Here is a 22,200-nt window from a genome sequence, read left to right on the forward strand (position 1 = left end):
ACACCTGAAAGGGCTGTGCCTGCCCTCACACAATGCAGTCTCCAACCCCCTCGTGAGTGTCTAGGGCCTGGCCTGGGCAAGGCAGGATTTCACATTCAAGAGAGACTTTGCTTTGAAGTAGACCTACTTCAAAGGAGAAAATGGGTATAAGAAGGGCACCCAAAACCACAGACTTTCGAACACTTCTGAAAAGCAAGAGGAACCTCTGTCTCAAGAAGAGCTGAAGAGCTGAGGAAGAAGAGCTGCCCTGCATGTGACTGTGCTTTGTGGAGCTATCCTGCAGTTGCTGCTTCTGCCAGAGTAAGAGGGCAAAGACTGGACTTTGTGTGCCTTCCATCTTGTGAAGATCTCCAAGGGCTTGATTTAGAGCTTGCCTCCTGTTGTTTGAAGTCTCATGGACAGCAAAGACTTCTCTCTGCCAGCACTTGGAGTCTCTGGAGAGACTCTTACTCTGCCAAGTGGTGCCCATCCCGTTCTTGGGACCCTGAAAGGAGAAGCTAGCAGCCTAAGAGGAAGAAATCCACGCACAGAACGCTGTGCGGGGAAAAGATTGACGCGACTCTGATCTGCGGCTGAAAAACCGACGCCAGAACGTTCACCTGCAACGCGACCGAAGAATCGACGCACGGAGCTGGTGAACCGACGCGCTGCATCGCTGAGAGGCTGGGAGATCGCAAACCGCGTGGCATTGTTTTTGGATCATCGTGCGTCTGGATTTCCGACAGAAGTACCGCTGGGTGTGTAAAAACAATTCAAGGCCTGCCCGAACCCGAGAGTGCTGACTGGATAGACGCATCACTCTCCTGCGGAGAGAGGAAATGACACACCCCGACCCGACGAAAGGAGAAACAACGCATGGTCTCGCTCAGGAGTTAAATCGACGCATTGCAGGGCCTTTTTGACGCACACTCGCCCGTGCAGGGTTATTTTTGACACACCCAAGGTACACATTCCCGCTAACAGTGTTAGTGTGTGTTTGAAACTACATGAAGACTCTTTTTGTTTTTTTAATTGATAACTTGACTTGTGTATTGTGGATTTTTGTTGTTTTGGTCTTGTTTTGTTTAGATAAATATTTTCTATTTTTCTAAACCTGTGTTGTGTCATTTTGTAGTGTTTTCATTAAGTTACTGTGTGTGTTGGTACAAAACTTTACACCTAGCACTCTGAAGTTAAGCCTACTGCTCATGCCAAGCTACCAACGGGGTAAGCAGGGGTTAGCTGAGGGTGATTCTCTTTTACCCTGACTAGAGTGAGGGTCCTTGCTTGAACAGGGGATAACCTGACTGTCAACCAAAGACCCCATTTCTAACACATAGCGAGCGCGAATAGAAGTGGCATGCGATGGCACCCTTGTCTCGTGCCTCTGCCTATTGGAAAGGGGGCTGACAGCCAGACATTAACCCAGGCCTTGTATAGTAGTGGAATTAAATGTAGAACTTTGTAGAGTATACCTAGTACGACTTCAAATAGGAAAGGCTACTCAAAGGTGTCAGATACGTTTTGGTGTCAGGCAGGACCGCTATTGCCGTCACTTCCAGACGGATCTGTGGCATGACCACAAAAAAGGTTTGTCAATTATTAAGTGTGGCCTTGCCAGGTATAAATCCAAATTGTTCTGGCAGAACTAAATTGGACATCTAAGGGGCCAATCTGCTTACGGTGACACATGCATGTATTTTGTCATTTAAGGATCAGGAAAGATAGTTTCTATGATTGAGAAAGTTGTCCATCCTTGCCAAGCATCAGTATTATACTGTTTTTTTCTTGTGGCAGGAGGAGGAAACTCGTCAGTGTCCACAGACTCCTGGTATAGACTAGCTAACTGTGTTGCCACTATCTGTTTAAATGCTTTATAAAACTCAGTTCTAAGGCCATTGGAGTCCGGGGATTTGCTGTTCACCAAGCTATCTGTGGCTATAATCATTTCTTGTGTCAGTAAGTTCAAGGAGGATGTCCCTATGCACTTCCTCGATCCATCCTAAGGCATTGTCATGTAAGTAAGCTTGCATATCCGCACTTGCTGCTGATGTGGGACTTGCGTACAGTGCGGAATAGTAATTATCAATTTGCATTGTTTGTGTAGTGTACCGTAGGGGTTCGAGCAAGTGGTGTAGGCTGTACTTGGTGGTCTTGATGAGAGCTCTGGTTTTGGTGGTGTTGGTGTAGCTGATTGTATTTGCTTCAGTAATGAGTTGTTGTTATGCTTTTGGGTCTACCAGTGATACCCACTGTTTTTTCTCTTTCCTCCGAGTTCTGCACTGGGCATCTGGGTGTTTTTAGGAAAACGAGGGTGCTGATTTGGGTTTTTATGAGCAGGTCCTGCTAGGTGCTTGGTTATGTGCCTCTTGACTGGAAGTCTAGAAAATCAACTCTTTCAGTAACCCTTACTCTTCGAATGTAAAGACTTTTCTCTTAGTTTGTGTCTGCGTACGGTAAGTACTTCAGTGTTTATACACTACCTGCATAAAGGAAATAAGAGAAAGATAATGATATGCTAAAGCCAATAGCATTGACTTAGACAGTGTTTTATTAGATTGATGTCCTGTAAACGAAGACTGGTTTTCAAGTAAGACTTTTACTTACGTGTTGTGTTGTGTTGTGGACTAAAACTGATTGGAGCTAAGTCATTGTAAAGAGAAACTGTGTTCTTTGGAAGTAGACGCTTTAAATGGTGCTAATCCATCATTAATATCTGTATACTGTGATTCTGCATATGCTAATATGTTGTTGCAGTCGTCTTACGTTTTATTTTGTTTTTAAGTGCATGAAACTCACCGCATCACCCTATTAATATGATGTCCATAACCTTTCACTAATATTTTAGCTTGAAAAAAACACTGCATTCTTTGTTGGAAAGCTTTCAGAAAAATGTATGCCTCGACCAACACCCAAGGTCTCTGCTAACCATCTATCCTCGAGGGAGAGACAAACCTGATTATGAACATGGATCCACAGGCGTTTCTCTTGAACAATTGTCAGTGTTCCATCCTCACTCTCATCCATAAGTCACTTCATTAAAATGTGCAGATGCTTCCACGAATCCACGTTCAAATTGGCTGCATTTCAGTTGACCTCTTGAACTCTACATTTAAAAACTAGAGACAGACTTCCGAACATTGCTGAGGCAATTTAAAGTCCCAGCCAGGGACAGGCCCATTCTCTTACACAGCACCCTAACTTGATGTCCAAGAACCTGTTTATAGCGTTGTCCCCATTATTCACTGCCCAATTTCACAACTGTATTTTCCATTTATGGTTTGCTTCATATATTTGTCCCAACGTCACAAAAAAGAGAATGACAGGTAGGGACAAATTAAATCCTAAATTAAATAAACAGTCATTAATTCTGTTAATCCTAGATTTAATTTCTTTCTCAAATTTATTTCAAAAAATTAAATAGTAAAAAAGGAAGCTATGGTAGTGTAATCCAAAGTCTAATACACATAACATAAATTGCTGCACTATTATTTACAAAACTCATATATAAACCACAATGAGCCACACATTGCACAAAGTACAGTAACAAAACTAACAAAACATCATACCCTACACATTTAAACAGTGGTCACTATAACACAACTGCCAAGGTGATCCACTTCTATTAACTCAGCCAGTGGGCTTTTAATGCACTTGACTATCACTCACTTGTGTATTTCTTTCACACAAGCGTGTATTGGTGCATTTTGAAATATTTTTTACTATATAGTCCATTAATTTGGTAAGCCCAATGTACTTGTAAGGAGAAGTCAACGCGTTTCGGCCTGTAGATTAAGGCCTCATCAGGACTGGATAAGGGCACAAGTGATTCTAAAAAACAATTAAACAGACAAAAAACAATTCTTTCAACTATACATACAATATCCTACACATATTAATCAGGTCTAGAAAGTATATGGTCTCACTGACAACAGACTATTTGGTATTTACAACCTTTCATTTGTGAACATATTAGCTCATACCAGAAGCAAGAAAAAGATAAAAAATATATAACAAATATATATAATGGTGAATCTAACTTGAATCTCAAACATCTAATGCTTTTGTACAACCCCATACAACCTAATTTACCCGTGTTTATCCTATTATGAATTAGCTTAAATGAAAAACCATCATTATATAGACTTACTTTGTGGAGAACGACAACCGGTCAAGCCCTTTTAGTCATCTCACATTTCGGGCCGGTTATTGAATATATCGAAGCCGTCAAGGCTCCAAACTCTCCTGTCAGTGGGGCGAACAAAAACCTCGTAAAAACTAAGGTTTATGTTTGAGATGCAGTTGTTCTACAAGTTGTTGAACAGGAATCACATTAAACCGCTAGTCTTACCGGCTACAGCGTTTACTAATCGCGTATCATTCTTCAACCACGTTGATTCAGGTCGCGTCTCTGCGTCAATCTGGTTGCTAAGCAACGTGGCAACGTTGCACTCATTTAAACGTAATGGCGTTACGAATAACGTCATAACGTTAAGGGCTGAAATAGCCCTCCGATCCCCGTGTTATTCAACTATGTGGATCCTTATTCACATTAACGTGAGTCAATATCGGTGGCCATCTTAGGACGGACAGCACCGTCTTATGTTAATTGCTTGCTACAAGCATAAATGTTACTGTAACTGGAGAGCTCTCAATCTCTATGTGAACACCAAGCGTTAGTGAACTCGAAAAGCGGTGGAAATAATAGGATGGAGTCAAACTAGCGAGGGCCCCCTATGTTCATTTAAATAGAGGCCTCTAAATATTAAAAAGACTCTCAGAGTAATTATGTCGGCCATCTTTACTGTCCCTCATTTTAAAAGAAACAAGGACTTCCTGCCCAGGATGATTTTTGTTATTATTACCCAAAAAGAGAAGTGTATCACTAAATTCTCAGGACTTTTTTTTAAAAATTAAACATTTCACCACAGACACTATATCTCCCATCGTCACAGTATCCACTCTTTCTTCGGTATTGCCATCACAATAGTGACTATACATATCAGTCCAAGGGCAATCAATATTAGCTGGTACTATAAACTATACCACACAGTCTATTGTAATCCCAAAGGAGCCAAGCCTCACTTCAAGAGTAGGCAACTCAAAAATTCAGGAACTCATTTAATTAAAGCCCACATTTCATCATCATCATTCAGACCAGTTTTTGCTGTTTGGAATTTCTCAATAAATCTTGCTTCCATTTTTAGTAATTTCTTTGTCGTTGTTGGTCCATCAGATTTAGTTTGTATTACCAATAATACTGTCCACCAGATGTCTTCTTCTGTGTGTGTGTAATCCACAAAATGTTCGACTAATGGTGCTCCTTTCACTCCACATTTAATTCGTGAACGGTGCTGCAGGATCCTGGTTTTTATTGGTTGCGAAGTCTGTCCAATATACGCTTTTCCACAAGGACACAAAATGCAATAGATCACATTTTTAGTGTTACAATTAGTAAAGTCATTTTGCACATGCACTCTGCCATTTATTTTAACCTCTTTGGTATCTTGCGTGTATTTACATGCCAGACATTTGCCACATCTAAAGTGCCCTTGGATTGCTGGTAGTTGTAACAGGGATCTCAAATCTTTTTTCTTTTTTTCTGGTTGTTTTTGCACTGCCTTAACCAATTGATCTTTCAGACTTCGTGCCTTCTTAAACGAAAAAAGTGGTTTGTCTATATTCAATTCACTGATTATTTTCCAATTACGTTCAATAATAGATCGTATTTTATTTGCCTTAGGGCTAAATGTGATCACACATGTTAAAGGTACATCTTTTGTCTTTTCTTTTGGGACCAATAATGTTTCCCTAGGAGTAAACCATGCCCTTTTCGCTGCATTCTTAACCAATTTTTTGGGGTACCCTCTCTCAATAAGTTTCCTAGTCAATTCTTCCGCATTGTCAAAATAATCAGTTTTTTCTGTACAATTCCTCCTGATTCTCAAAAATTGCCCATAAGGTAAATTTTCTTTGAGTGTCCGTGGATGTCCACTGGAGAAATGTAACAAAGTGTTACGGTCAGTAGTTTTTTTATATAAACTGACTGCTAGTTTACCATTTTTGTTCCATATCCATAGATCAAGGAAATTAATTTTGGTTTTGTCCTTACTCATAGTAAAATTGAAATCGACTGTGCGGTGGTTTAGCCAGTCATGGAAAGCTTTTAAAGTTTCCTCTGATCCTTGCCATACCATCAGGATGTCATCAATGTATCGAAACCAGTGGTTAATATGCTCCCTAAAAGGGTTAGTTTGAGGATAAACCCATTTGTGTTCGAAATAATCCATCACTAGGTTAGCGACCTCTGGGGCAAAGCTACAGCCCATCGCTACGCCTTTAACTTGGCGATATAACTGATCGTTATATATAAAAAAGTTGTTTTTTAAGCAAAGAGTCGCTAACTCTACTAGGAATTCCGTGGGCGGAGTGTGAGGCATAATGTTATTGTTCAAAGTCTTTCTGATAATTTCAATAGCTTCGTCTTGCGGAATGTTAGTATACAATGACTCAATGTCAAACGTAACCAACAGCCGACTGTTCTCCTCAAATGTTAAATTTTCCAACTTGTTGATAATATCCATGGAATCCCTTACATAAGCTGATGTCTTAATCACAGCAGGTTTTATGAATGCATCAACAAATTGAGCAAGAGGTTCTAGGATGGAGCCACACGCTGATACTATTGGTCTCCCTGGTGGATGCTCAGCATTTTTATGGATCTTAGGGAGCATATAAAAACAAGGGGTTCTTGCGTCAGATTGGCTCAAAAAGTTAAACTCTTTTTTACCAATCCAACCTTGTTCTTCCGCTTTAACCAGAAGTAAATCAATTTGTCTCCCAACCTGTTTAGGTGTATCATCTTGTATTTCCCGATAATGAAGAGGGTTACTCAATTGTCTCGTGGCTTCCAAGTTGTACTGTTCTTTATCCCAAATTATGATCCCACCTCCTTTATCTGCCGGTTTTATGATTATTTCTTGGTTGTCAGCCAACTCTTTTATGGCTTCTTTTTCTATTTTAGAGCAATTATCATTGAAATGAATTCTTTTAGAGTTAAGTAAATCTAGTTCCTTCAGAACCACATTTTCAAATACTCTAATTTCTTCAGGTAACTCATTTCTCTCTGGTAAAAAACTCGATTTTGGTCTAAAGCCACTGTCTTCAATTCCATCCTGTATAGGAGTTATACTAAAAAAAGCTCTCAATCTAACCTTACGTAGAAATTGCAGTATTTCTATTTTACTTTCAACCGAGTCTTGGTTCTTAATAGGGACAAAAGACAATCCTTTACTTAGCACATGTTTTTCTATTTGTGTAAGAGAGTGTGAAGACAAATTGTAAATAGGAATTGAATCCTCAGATTGCATTACTGTCGTCTGTAGGCTCTCCTCCTGGTTCGAAACAAATTTTGCTCTTGAAATTGTCCTCTGGAGTTGCCTCCCCCTCTCCACCCTCTGCGGCTGCCTCTGCCTAAAAAAGGTTGTGCCGTAGAGTAAGCACCTTGTATCTCTGGTTCAGATTCAGACGAAGTATCTGAAAAAGTAATGAATTTTTTGCGTGATCTTGTCTGCAACTGAAGGTTAAGATTATTAGGGTTGTTGTTTCTATAGAAGTCTTCTCTTAAATATGGATAAGTATTTAGAATATCAAAATTCTTTATATCTCGTGCTAGTTTATTTATCTTTTGATGGATTGTATTGGTCCCCATTATTCACTGCCCAATTTCACAACTGTATTTTCCATTTATGGTTTGCTTCATATATGTCCCGTCAACTGAATGCTTTCTTTTGTTTGTGTCACTATGATGGTCTCAATAACCCACCTATTCACAGTTTTTTTACGCAGCGTTACAGGATCAAAACCCTCCTTGAACCCGTGTGTGTGGTGCGATGGCAACTGTGCATTCACTACTAATGTGTATATTGACCAGACAGCTGTGCACTCCAGACTAACCTTACTTGTTCCCACAGATGTGGAAGACACTTCTGATCTTGGTTCTTATGAGAAGAGCCCCGAGGGTGCTATTGTGGCCACTGAAGTTGAACGTACTAACTCTCACTCTGAACTTGGCATTGCTGGTAATTAGATTGATGCTGTTTCGTGTCCTCCCGCATGACTAGCCCCATTCCCCATTCTCACAGTTCTTTCTGCATGGATTGCGTCTGCCTGTGAGTTTTTGATGCTGTGTTTTTAATTGTTTTGATTCATTGCTTTGAACATTTTAGACACGTGAATACGAGATTCCACCTTTTAAAACCGTGGCATATTTTTTTTTCACAATCAACATCTTTGTATCAGTATGTAGCATCACAGTTTTATGGCGTATGATAATGTATTTGGCTACCGCACATAAAACTGCGTACTATTTTCACCCACATCGGATGCTCTGTAGTGGAAATTTGTGAGAACATATGCTTTACTCTTGTAAATGTGAATCATTTACGTCCAGCAAAGTGTGGTCTGCTAGCTAACGCATATTCCGGGCCCCTTAACTTATTTAGGCCCTCCTTTCAAGTGGACTAGAAAATTCCAACCCCTGCAGAAAATTTGCACAGAGTTCGGAATTATGAGTGGGGCAGAGTTTATCATACCCAGTAAATACCAAGTTCGATAAAATACACAGGCCCTGTTGCTTTTCTGCAGGTCAAACTTGCTGGAATGTAAGTGGAGGAAAAACAGGCCAAGGAATTACCGGAGCGTGCAGTTTTTGGTGCAGTAAGCACCAACAGCTAAATATTATGCCCCATTTATGAGCCAAACTGGTAATAGGTGTTACTTATTGCACCCATTAAATTCAAAACCCTGCGGTGTGGGATTTTACTTGGTACAATCAATACCCAAGGTATTCCTAATGTGGGACTAAGTGTTAAAATCGGACTACAGGCCTCTTCATTTATTTATTTTTTACTTTATGATCTTTGAGGTGCTTGGCGTCACATACTGTTGTCTGCCCTGAAGTAGTTTGTTATACTCGTTGTCTGACGGGAGAATGAATGAACCCAGCGGAAAGTGGCTCAGCTGTCGCTACTGCGACTTCATGAGAAATGTTCCTTTAGTGCAGAACCAGCCAGACCTGTAGTTGAGATAGGGCGTAAGTCTTTCTTAGAGCGAGCTCCTACTGCTCGCTGCACAGCAAAAATAACTATTTAAAATAAAAATGAAGCACTCTTCTTATAGTTGGCATATATATGGTGAACGTGGACATTTTATTTATCTGCAAGGGATACAATTGGTACATCTGTTCTTCGCAATGTGTCGTTCAGCATACGTCAATGCATTGGTCTCACTAGAATTTACAATGCCTCTATTTTAAAACATACTTAACATATAGGAGAATAAATGCAAACAACAACCCTTCATAAGTTAGCAGAAAGATCGCAGCCCTTTAGTCTACTTCATATTTCCATAAGTAAATGACAGCCATTCTTCGTTCCTTCGAGCTATACTTACAGGAGTAGTGAAAGGACAAAACATATAGTCTGCACATGAGCTCTGCAAAGAACCCCTGCTTTGCAAGGCCTTCCCCACTGGTTTCATTGTATGGTGCTACTCATTGTGACGTAGTATTTTGTACTGTAATGGCGCCTTCAGAATACTGTGGCACTTCCAGATAACCAGCTCCTGTGTTTGCATTATAGTGTAGTATTTAATTATTTACATTTTTTCTATAGCGCATTACCCCTCAGGGGGTGTCAACGCACTTTACACCAGGTGGGCCCAATTACAGATGACATGACTGTCTATATCGCATATTATCATTTTGAAAGTTGCCTTCAGTCACAGCAGAGAAAAAGGCTGCTGTTTTACATTTCTGGGTGGGAAGCAGAGGACTTACAAGGTCCTATGAAACTCATGGACAAGCTACGATGTTTAGTGGCGTTTGTCCTACAACGATGTCTGGTTCAGGATCTCTTTCTTCGTTTTACCATCTCCCTCACTGAGGTACAGTACAATCTTCCACGTAGCCCCCATTTAATTCCAAACATGTTTGGGACGATCACTATGTCTTTGACCACAGGAAGTGCTGGCCTTTATGCTGTGGCTGCCATCGCTACAAGCACATCATACATGGTTGCTCCAGCCACGCTCGAGAATGCATCTCGTGTACAGGAAGTGCGGTCTCTGTCGGTGCTTTTTAATCCAGCTGATTAAGTCTGTAGGCACCTGCTCCCCCCTCTAAGCTAGTGACCTGGTCATTATTATGAGTGGGATGGACCCACGAAGACGTGGAGTCGAGTTAAGAGGGATAAAAATATATGTCAGCTGTTACTCAACAATCCATGATCTCTGCTGATGGACGAAATGGCCGTGGCCTTTGAAGTCTTCCAGCGAAAAATAACTTGAAAAAGTTTTATAGGAGATCATCCCTGACTGGATTAGTGACCCTGTCACATGTTGAACCCTTGCCCTGCCCACAATTTAATTAGGTTTTGTCCACATAGCCGTTATTTTAGGGGAAACATTTTTTTGAAATTAATTACCTCTATGCTTTTATAGGTTTCCTTACGTTCTTACTACTTATAGCTACTATCTCTTCATATTCCATTACACTTATAAAAATGTATTTGTTCCTTGCACGCGTATGTAAATACGTTAATTGTGTATTCTGAAATTAACTCTGAAGCAGATACAATTATATTATTTTTTGGATGCGTGCAAGTGCCTTATATGGTTTTGAAGGGCGGGCACAGCTCACCATGATGTGTGCTGTTGTGTTTTAGAGTTACTGTGTTCTTTTTTCCCACCTTTGCAGTTATTTATTTAGAGAACAACCTGTTATCATTTTATTTGTGTTTAGTTGACTAGACTTCAGTTACACTTTATACTACTGGTGCCCTTCTCCTAGTTCTGCTGCATTGCATGTAAGCAGGAGACCCCCTTTCTTGAAATACCTTCCTCGAATGGAGTAGGGCTCTTCGGTGTAGAGACAGAACAAATTTAGTAACCTGATGTTATTGTATCAAAACTTCAGGTCGGGATGGGCTCCCACTGGATTTCTGTCGCACCTTTTCTGCTCTGTTATCCCCGCAACTGGCACAAGTATACAAGGCTACACTAGAAGTGGGCCTTCGCCCATTGTCTCTGAGTGTGCCCTGCTAACCTCGAGTCCAAAACCGGGTAAGGACAAACCAAACCTATCCTCATATGGGCCCATGACGATCTCTCACACTGATTATACAATTTTAAGCAAGGTTTTAGTGGCCTGCCTTGTTGCCACTGGTCCCGCAGCTGGTGTATTCTGATTAAAATAGCTTTGTGCCTGGTAGAAACGCTTCCCTCAATATTGTTAGACTATTCAGGGTCATGGAGACTAGCCTGGGTCACCGGCCCCAGGCAGCATGCTTGGTCCTCGACCACAAAAGGACCTTCGACTGCCTGAGCTCGTCGTACCTTTTCCAGCTGAACTGGGTAGGCGATTTATGGCAATGCTTCGCCTTTTATATACATCATCTTCAGTGCAGGTTCGAACCGGCAGGCTTATATCTTCAGGAAAAGGAATTCAGGAGGGCACAAAACTGGGTTCTTCACTGTCCCATCTTCTTTTCACCATGGCGATGTAGCCACTGGCTGTCCTCCTACGGTGGAGGTGTGCCTGCTAGGGAATACCGCTTGAATCTAGAACCAATGTGAGGATGATATTTTGCTGTATCTTCGTAACGTGGTGGTAGATCTTGCAGGATTGTGTATGCCCTCAACATCTTTGCTGTCATTTATGGCCTCCACTTGAACTGGCAGAAATCTTGTCTCTTCCCCCTCAGAGCCAGGGAGGAAGACCTGGCACTGGATGATGGAGCAAGGATATTTTCATGGCAACCCCACATATTCAGGTACCAGAAAATATCATGACAAAAGCGACCTTTTGGATGGAAATCTTACCACAATGGTGTCAGTGATATGCAGGCGCTCACATTTTAGAAAACCCTTCTGCTATCAATCATTTGCAGAATTGCTTTCTCCAAAATAGTTGTGTTCCCGCACATGTCATATTACTTTGCTAACCTCTCTCGCAGACTGCTGGTTAAGTTTTATCTCATGCTAGATTTTTTTCTTGTGGGACCTGATGTGGCGCAGCGACTGTCATATGGTGGCACTGACCATGCTGCGGTTGCCAGTGGACAAGGGGACTGGGAGCTACCCCTATTACTTATTAGTGCAATTTCAGTGGATGAGTCTCATTAGGCCAGCATCATCTTGATGACGCTGTCTCTCCAATGCCCCTGAGCCTAGAGCTGCTCATGCGACTTTACCATCTGCCACGAACTGGGCCTCCACTCTCTGCTTTTGCTCTGAGTTGCCTACTACTGTTTTTGCAGAAGCTTGCTCATCATGGCGCCTGTCCTCTCTTATGCTGCAGCCCTCCCTTTCCTGGGCTCGCCACAGAACAAAGGTTACCAACAACTTCCAGGATGCAAGCCTGTAATGAAGCAGACTTTATCACCTTTGGAGACTTATTTAAGAGTTCTACCGTACAGCCCTCTATTGAGCTTATGGATCCCCATAACATTCACAGAAGACACTTCCTAATGAATTAAACGTTTCCCCCTTTCTTCCAGAAATTCCAGATGCTTCTGTAGACTGTTGTCCTTGGCTGCTGCCTGCAGTAGTATCCACACCCATGTAATACCTGCTTCAGGGGCTCCCCGACTAGTGCACTGTTGCTTGCAAATCAAATTTGCAGACAAAGATGACTTGCATGAGAGAAAATGGCAGCAGCTGTGCAGAGATATTGCATATTCTTACACATTACCCAGTGCCACTCATTCCACTCTTTCTACTTTTTTGTTAAATACCATCTCCACATCTTCCAGGTCTCTTTTGGACAGTACAACATTGGCCGATAATGCAATTGATTCTTTGCCCGAACAAAGAACAGGAGTGCTTGGTTCAGATCTTAACCAAATAGCTGAAGACGATGGGTCTCTGTTTCATGAGGGCAAATTGGATGTCTTTTTTCAAACTGTAAGAAGTGCCTGTTTGCCCTGCCATTTACGAAGCCATCACATACTTTTGGTTACCAGTTTAAGGACATTCCATTTTGTTAGTCTGTACAGAGGCATAAGGATACATGCTCAACTGTTACATGTTCACACATATTATGTGAACACGACATGATAGTTCCCTCTTTGTCCTTTGAAAAGTGTAGGTACGTACCAACGTGAGCAAAAGGACTGGACACGTTATGTTGACCTATGCCTCGCCCTCAACTTACCAATGGATATTCGGCGCATAACAACCTGCCAGAGTCTGTCAGACATGTTGATTTATCGTTGTGATTGCTAGTCAGTTTCACCACAAGTGTGAACCCACAAGAAATCCATTCTATTATTTTCAAAAGCTTTAATTCAGGTCCATTTTAGTGTAGAATAAATGAAAGTATGATTGTAGATATCGATAACATTGTAGCAAACATTAAAGCAGAGAATGTAAAAGCAAATAACATATTATATGCTGATTATTTTTTAACTGCTTGGCTGTCAAGCCCTTTCCCCCAGAATCCTAAGCCATTTTTGACATGTGGAGTAGATCTCACTTAAGCCTTAATTATGCTTTTCCATAAAAGTTATCCAGGCCACAATTGCATTCTGTGTTTACTACATCCTGAGAATTCTGAAGGTTCTCAGTGTTTGCAAATTTCCCTTGAGGGATAGAGGAAAAAAAGCCAAAATGTAGCTATTTTTATGGGAAAAACGTGGTTTGCGAGGAGGTGTATTTTTATGGTATAAATTACATCAACAAAAGTTTAGCAGTGCTAAGATCACCCCATCACAGCTTTCAATCAAGTTGTAAAAAAAAAAAAAAACGTTTTTTTAACTAGAGTTTTTACATCTTTTTAAGTGGTAGGTCATTTTTTTGTCTTTTTTGAAGTTTCAACCTACTTGCAATTTGTGGTGGAAACAGGTGTGAAAACAGAAAGTGATACATATCTGAAAAGCTGACAAAATTCTGAATTCAGGAAGATGCCATTTGTATAGATTGCTTATGGTTTTCTCAAATAAACTAATAGTTGAAAAAAAAAAGAAAATAAGTAGGAAAAAATAGCACATTGTGACAACATTTTCATCTGTAATTTGTTTGCCCCATGCCCAATTTACAAAAGCAATATACCGTTAAATCCATCAGACCCTTCCGGACACAGGTTATCAAAAACATGCGATATCCAGAGCCAGCAAATAAACTGCAACTTATAATGATTTATCCTTGTATACGGAACAAGCCGCAATTCATATAGCAAAATCTAATGAATAAAACATTGGTTTGATGGAACCCTATATATTTTTGGAATGTGCACAACAAACTAAGTTTACAAATAGTTGCTACTTGTACACTTCTGAATTTGGGGTTACCCATCCCATTATGTGTTTCACAGGGTACTTTGCAAAATGTGTTCTTTCTTCCACACTGGCATACATTTGTAAGTCAAAAATAGAGAGAAATTATGGTAATAACTAATATCTCACTATTCTGTGTTCCCACACTTGTTCAGATAAAAATTATACCCCAGTTGTGTTTGCTGGGCCTTGTGCCCACTGCAGAAAAGATTCCATAATGCAGTATCAGTTTTTCTCCATCAAAATCAACCATTATTATATATATATATTTTTTGCAATGTGGTAGCTGTGGGATTTGGGCCCCGGCTCAGTCGCTTCCTAGGGAAACCAACTAGACCAGGCATTTTTGCAACCTAAACACTGAGGGGCTCTAGGGTAGTCTAACTTGCATGGATCCCACTACCTTTTCTTACCCCCAGTGTCCAGCAAACCTCAAACTTTGCCTAAAACACAAATTTGATCTAACGTTTCTGTGAGAGAAAGTTCTGAAATCTGCACAGACACAGAAAAATTCCTACCACCCACCATTTCCACACTTCTCCCGATATAAACAGTTCCCCATTTGTGTGGCTGGGCCTATCAGACCAGACGACAGTCCAAAACTAAGACTGTGTGAAATCATTATGCTGGCAACGTGGTCTGTGTTTGGTCACTATTTCTTGTCATTACAGATATGTGCAACAGGCCTACCAACAGATATAGAGTTCCATTATTTTTGAGAGAGGTGTGGGAACCCAGAATGGTAAGATACTTGCTTTCTGTGGTAGTAGTTTTTCTCTCTTAAAAGGGGCATCGTTTGCTTTGAAAACAAACAGTGAAGGTAAGAACAGGATGCCCATTAAAGGGTGAGCTAAAGAAAAGTCCACTACCATTTGAGACTGTTTCCAATATTTCAGCATTGTGTGAAAAAAAGGTCAGACTTGACTGTACACTCAGGACATTAATACAGCACATAAGTATTAAAAGTAGCTAAATGCACCAAGTGCCCTGCCAATTTCTTGTACCCCACAATAGCCTTGCTTATTGCATTGTAAGGCTACATCCTTTGATCAACTCTGTGTACATCATTCATGTACTTTAGTCTAAGTTACATGTTGGGTTGTAGACCTCTTCAACCTGACCCCCCACTTTTGTCATTTATGCTGGTAGGCATAAGCACATCTTGTCGGTCATGAAATTTGAGAGCAAGCAATTTGTTGCATCACACGGCATTGCATTCATATTTTAAAGAGCGTATCATAATCTGTGTGGTTTCTGGGCAAAGCTGTTGTATTGTCAGTGAAAAGCATAGTTCTCTGTAGGAGTTGAAAGTGCTCTTTGTAAATAATGTCGGGAAATAAGTGATTACCATCTTGGGATTGCTTGATCAATAAGATGCAGGTGAGGAGTTTTCTCCACTCTCATTAGCAAAGTGAGACCCCAGATTTTTTCATTTCTCCAAGATCGGTTGGTGTCCATCGAGTAGCTTGAAAATGGGGCCCCGGCATTACATTGCAATCTCTGAAAAATTGTTCTCCATCCAAATTGGCCTGCTTAGCTAATCCATCCAAGAGTAGCACAAACATTGTTTGTGTTTACTGTGCATCCTGAAGCACTTGTGTACTGTAGCAGGATAGGAAGGAGCATATTTGGGGAAAACCAGCCCTTATCTGCCGCAATGGATGGTATAACCACAAGACCAGTGCATATGATTGCTGATTTGCTACCAGGTCAGTAAGCATTGCAGCACCTTCTTAGTGCTGAAACAAATTGGATACACTTGCTGTAGGTGAACCATTTGTTCGACATGTAAAGTACATTCATTGTCAAAAGAGTCTGAATATGTAGAATAGCCATTGTCTGAATCTTCTGCAAGATCATTTACTTCTGCTCAAGTCTCAGTGTCAGGCTCAGTACCTGAGGTGTTCTCCATCAGCATCCAGGCAGCCCCAGCAGCTGGCATACTGTGGCAGAGAGCTGTAATAAAATATTCACCCAACAATATTAGCAAATTTAGGAAGAAAACTTATCAAATGGTTTTCAATGCAGGATATTGGATCGAATCTAAAGAAACACAAAAGCAAGAGCAAAAAATAAATACACACAAACGAAAAACATTCCACTGATAACAGGACAAAAACCTCATTACAAATTTCAAACAGTGTCTCTGGAAAATAAATTATAATACCTTGACATTTCAGAACACATTACCAAGTATCCACCTCTTCTCCCCAAACTGAATATACTACTATTACACCTAATAAGTGAATAACTCAAAAGCAAAGGGGCGTCAACCAAAGTCCCACTATGCAAAGCCATTACATATGTAAGTGGCAGAGCCCAGTACTAACGTCAGCTAAGTGAGCTCTCTAACTCGCTGTGCCGCCTTTCACCCAGTATCTGAAAACACAGTCCAGAGATTCCAAAATAAAGTAACATCACATAAAAAGGAATATATGCATCTAGAGTGAATGCCTACAGACATACCTCAATAATGTTATAAAATAGGTAGTCTGTCTAATTGTAGGCACTTCAAGTGCTGTAGTTCATTCAGAAGTCCAATTTGTTATTAAGAAATGTCTTCCAAAAGGAAAAAGGGACATCAGTTCAAACACTCATTATTCGGACAGCCAACACATTTCATTTCAGATGGACTGGGAATGACATAAACATATACTTTCTAATTAACAGTTTTAAACTGTTAAAATATTTATCATATTCCACAGTGTTCATTTGCAGACCTTACGATGAACAATGAATCATATGTACCAGTGTTTACATGCAGTCAGTCTTAATGTAAATACGTCAATATGTCTTATATGCCTTTTGATGTGTTGTATATAATATTAGATACTGGGAGTGGGCAACAAGGAAGCAGCATTCATTAATTGTCCTGGCCATAATAACTGAATGCTTTAAATTGTAAAATACATGAATATTTTTTGAAGAAACTCAAAGATCAGTCTAAAATATATAGATTTCATATCCTGCAGTAGGAATTTCAGTATTTTTAGTTGATGATCTAATTTGTTTTAGATTCTGACATTAAGTAATGTGAAAATCAGTCATACAGTGTTAATCCCAACCCAGAAAGTTTATAAATGTACATATCTGATAGAGACTTCTAGTTGCAGATTCCTTACCTTAGAATTTCCCTGAAGGGTCATACTGGATCCCAAGATTTTTCTTCGAGGTGTACCCTTACGCACCGTCAGGCGGCGTCAGAAGAGTCTGCGTGCATTGTTGGCATCGTGTTCGCCATAATGACATTGCAGTCATATATAAGTGCCACACTGGTGCACTGTCGGTTCTTTTCTTTCTACACCACACGCAGATCCGGAGAGGAGCTACCCTTAGTCATTTGTTGACTAGCTTTGACCTTTTTGTCATTATTTTTTACTTTATTGTGCATCAAGGGATTTCACGGAAGACCGGGTTCAAACCATGTGACTCCTGTCACCGAATGATGTTGGTGACAGATCCGTACCTCGTGTGTTTGTGGTGTCTGTAGAGCGACCACGATCCGAAGTCGTGTTCTGAGTGCCGGGCCATGAACCTGAAGCTAATGGCAGCCCAGCGCTTGACTCCGCATCGCTCATGGTCTCATTGGAGAGGAATGTCACGAGACCGCTCACAGAGTCATCGCCGCTCTTCGTCGTCCCATTCTAAATGTTCGGGACACTCGGGTTATAAGAAGAAGTCGGAAAAGGTCAAACCTTCTTCATATTTGCCCCGTCGCTCGGTGATGTGAAGCGGGAAGAGTGCCGACTGCTCTATGCTTGTTGAGGACGTCTGGTTTTTCGGGGAATGTCCAACAGTCTCTCATAGACATGCCCTTCGATGTCACCCATCTCTTCGGAGACAAAGCAGACTTGGCGCTCAAGTGGTTCAAGGAGTCCCAGGCTACGGCTCGGTCCCTTGGCCTCCGGGCTGCCCCTTGCCCAACAAAGTCTGCTTTTTGCCCCTTTCGTGGCTCCCTGTTGTGTCCTTTCCCTGCCAACCACCAAGCCGCACATGCTACTCAGCCACTGTGCGACCGGGGAGGCAGAATCCCACTGGCTCATGGGACAGTTACCAGAGGTCTGCCCAGTCTACCCCACCCCTGCCGTAGCCTCCAAACCCTCCTAATCCATTCCACCATCACAGACCAGTTGGGGGCAGGATCTGCCAACACCTGCCCCACTGGAACTCCATCACGATGGACAGGTGAGTTTTGCAAATACTCTCAAGTGGCTACTCCCTCCCTTTTGAGACTGCCCCTCCGGCCATGCACTTCTCCGCAAGGAAGTCACAGCTCTCTTGGGAGCCATAGAAGAGGGTTCCTGTGCCAGAAGTAGGTTGTTGTTGTTATTCTTGCTATTTTCTGGTGCCCAGAAGAGACAAGGGCCTACTTCCTATACTAGACCTTCGGGCCCTAAGTCTCTTCCTCAAGAAGGAGAGGTTCAGAATGCTCACTCTGGCTCAGGGCCTGTCTGCCTTAAACCCAGGAGACTGGATGATAGAGTTGGACTTGCAGGATGCTTACTTCCGTATACACAGGTGCTACTTGCAATTCGTGGTAGGTCATAGGCACTTTCAATTTTCCGTGCTCCCCTGTGGCCTTACCAGCACTCCTCGGGTGTTCACGAAGGTGATGGTGGTGGTTGCACCTCATCTGCGCAGGTTAGGAGTTTCAGTCTTCCCCTGCATCGACTGGTTGTTGAAGGAGAACACGCCCCAGAAAGTCATCTCCTGCCTTCAGATTATGGCAAACCTGCTGCACTCCCTGGGGTTCACTATAAACAAGCCGAAGTCACACCTAACTCCTTATACACTCCCTTTTATCTGAGCTATTCTGGACACAGTGCAGTTTCCGGCCTATCCTCCCGAAAAGCGAGTCCCGGATATTCAGGCTATGAGTCTGATGTTTCAGCTTCTATCCTGGATTTCTGGGAGAATGACTCCAAGGCTGCTGGGCCTCCTGCATCCTGTTGGTGACACATGCCAGATGACATATGCAGGCTCTGCAGTGGGACTTGAAGTTCCAGTGGGCATAAAATCAGGGGAATCTCTCTGACATGGTCCAGATCTCGGAGGGAACTGCGAAAGACCTGCAGTGGTGGCTTTCGAATAGAGATTGGGTCAACAGCAGATCCCTCTCGGGACGTGGCTAGCCTGCCGGCAAGATGGCCATCACTCTGTGAGGCTCGGCCGGGCTTAGGGCTTCCATTTCATTTATCCTGATGGAGCGGCGATAATATCGCTCCCCCGGCCGGGAGACTTGCTGTTTGGGACGGTGCATCTGCCCGTCCCGAAATTTCGACTGCCTGGGGCCCTGATGGGCGGCGACTCGGAGGAGGGCTCGGCCGGCGTCGGGCCTGTTGGGTTGTGGCGCGCTCGGCTCTGGCAGGCGCTGTGCGCTGCTGGAGGCGGCTCCTGCGCACCGGCTGGAGCGGGCTGCCGAGGGGGCGCTGATAGGGGGGGGGGGGCGGTTGGCGGTCTAATCGGGCCGCGGCCCCTGTGCCTCTGGGTTTCTGCGGCCTTGCAGCGCGCGGCTGCTGGGCCACGCGGCCTGAAGAGGTGAGGCCTGTCCTGCCTTGGCGCCGGCGGGATCGGCGGCAGCGGCTGGGCCGGATTGACGGTGGCCGGGGGGGGGCTTCTTGGCTGCTGTGACTTTGGCGGTGGGGGCCCCCAGGATTTGGTGCTCGGTGGTCCTCCTGCAGGGTGGGGGGGGGCGGCTTTGGGCCCTGGATCCGGGCGGGGCTCACCCTGGGCCTCCTGGTGGTGGGCTCCTGCTGGAGGGGCCCGAAGCAATCTGTCGCCGGCCAGGTCGGGCCGGGGTGGTTCTCTGGGCCTACCGGTGCCTGGGGGCACTCACCTGACCGCATTCACATTTTGATGCTTTCGCTGGATGCTGCAAGGGACGTCTCAGAGGTTGTGGAGGCCTGCACGGGACTTTGTCTCACATTTGGCGTCACTTGGAAGATGATTAGCCTACTCTGAAGGGACACAGTACTTACCTCTGGAAGTGAGTGGCTGCTGGCTGGAGGATTTCGAACTGCTATTGGGGCTCATTTGCGGGCTGCCACCCAGGAACCATATTTTTTGTGCGGCCCTCCTGCCTATTGGAGTTTGGTGGTGTGTCAATTGCTGGGGCTAACAGTGGTGGTCATTATGGGCAAGGCGGAGCAGCGGCAGGCAAAGCTTTCCTCCGATGGCGGCAAGCAGAAGGGTGGTGTGCCTGCACCACAGCCTGGAGAGGTGCAGATGTACGATAGGCCTTCAGATGCTTCCGTTAAGTCTATGTTTTTGGATCTTAAGAGTAGCTTGGCGGGCATAGATGCTAAGCTGGACCAATTGACGGCGCAGATAGACCACATCAGGGCCAGGGTGGATGATCACGACGCTCGTTTTGAGGAGCTTGAGTCGCGCACCTTGGAGATGGAGGATCAGTGGCATGGCGAGAGAGAACGCTTGTTGCAGATGGAGTGGGTGCTAGAGGTAATAAGGGATCAAAATAAAGATTTGGAGGCCCGGTCACTGAGCAACAACATTAGGATGATTGGCCTTCCCGAGTCCACGGACATGGGCAAGCTGGAAGACTTTATGGATAAAATGCCTGCAGACTTATTTCCTGGTGATCTCTCTCGCATGTTGGTGGTGGAGAGAGCTCACAGGTCGTTGGGCCCCCAGCCTCCTCCTGGGACTCCGCCGTGACCCATTATTTTTCACCTCTTAAATTATCGTGACAGGGACACTGTGCTGCGGCTGGCTAGAGAAAGGTGCCCGGCGATCTATAGGAATACAGAGCTGCACTTTTTCCCGGACTATACTCCGAGTGTGCAGGCGGCGCGCAGGGCGTTCCTGCCGATCAAGCATTCGCTAAGTTTGACTGCTGCTCGTTTTCCTCTTATCTATCCAGCAAAGCTTTGGATACAGCATGGCGGCACATTGCATTTCTTTACAGACCCGAAACTGGCGGCTAAGTTTGTTAAGACGATTCCCCGGAGGTCTTCGGTCGAAAGGACGGGCGATCCTGGTTCAGAGCAGGCAAACCTTAGTGACACTGATTGACTGCCTTTGGGGCTGGGGCGCTGTTTGTCCCTGATGCCTGTCGTGCGATATTGCTGTGGTGCCTTTGCTTTCCTCTTTAAGAGCTGCTGTGTCAGTATACCTGTTTCTCCAGCCCTTTGTCCCTTCCGGCCCGTCTGCGAGGCTGACGGGTTGGGTGGCTAGGCTTACGACCCCTGGATGAGTCCTTTTACTATGCTGTGGGCTTTTGATCTCCTCTGGTGGGGGGTGGGGGTGGTTCCTTGCCCTGGTCATGGCTGGTTGGCGGCGGAGAGCGGCTCGGTGGTGGGACGAATGGAAGTGCCGTGGTGACGCTGCCGGGGGAGATGATGGGGGGTTAGCTGCCTTACCTGGAATGTGCGTGGCTTGAATGACCAGCGTAAGGTGCGGCTCATGTCTGCTTATGTCCAGCGCCATCACATAGACGTGTGTATGCTGCAGGAGACCCATTTGGTGGCATCCACGCTGAATGGTCTGAGGGCTGGGTGGATTGGTGAGTGTCATGGTGTGGTGTACTTGCGTTACGCTAGAGGTGTGGCGATTCTGTTGCGCAAGGGGCTTCAATGGCGAACGCATTGAGCGATTGTGGATCCGAATGGGCGTTATGTTTTGTTGAGTGGGACACTGTTGGATAAGCCCTGTCGGCTTGTGTCGGTCTATGGCCCTAATGTTGATGACCCTGGATTCTTCTGTGAGGTGTGGCGCCTGGTTGACTCGATGGGGAGTGGGGCTGTGATTTGGGGAGGGGACTTCAATGTGGTCCTAGATCCGGAGAGAGATCTGGAGAGTTCGACTAGGCCGCGACACTCCGCTGCTGCCACTGCTTTAATGACTGTAATGAGTGATGGCGCCTTGGTTG

At 43.7% G+C, this 22,200-nt stretch overlaps 1 protein-coding gene across 6 annotated transcripts in view; it reads left to right on the forward strand.

The window, feature by feature from the left end:
- The window catches only part of EHBP1 (EH domain binding protein 1), a 1,526,717-nt gene that overhangs the window by 1,137,721 nt on the left and 366,796 nt on the right, over positions 1-22,200 (forward strand). For 3 of the 6 annotated variants that reach the window (XM_069234213.1, XM_069234209.1, XM_069234210.1), the window contains one exon: positions 7,953-8,060. The exons of the other annotated variants lie outside the window; for them this stretch is intronic. In XM_069234213.1, coding sequence (XP_069090314.1) covers positions 7,953-8,060 — 108 coding nt within the window. The remainder of the gene's footprint in view (positions 1-7,952; positions 8,061-22,200) is intronic. 6 annotated transcript variants of the gene reach the window in all.

The sequence above is a fragment of the Pleurodeles waltl genome, chromosome 5, assembly GCF_031143425.1.
Source record: "Pleurodeles waltl isolate 20211129_DDA chromosome 5, aPleWal1.hap1.20221129, whole genome shotgun sequence".
NCBI classification, from domain to species: Eukaryota; Metazoa; Chordata; class Amphibia; order Caudata; family Salamandridae; genus Pleurodeles; species Pleurodeles waltl.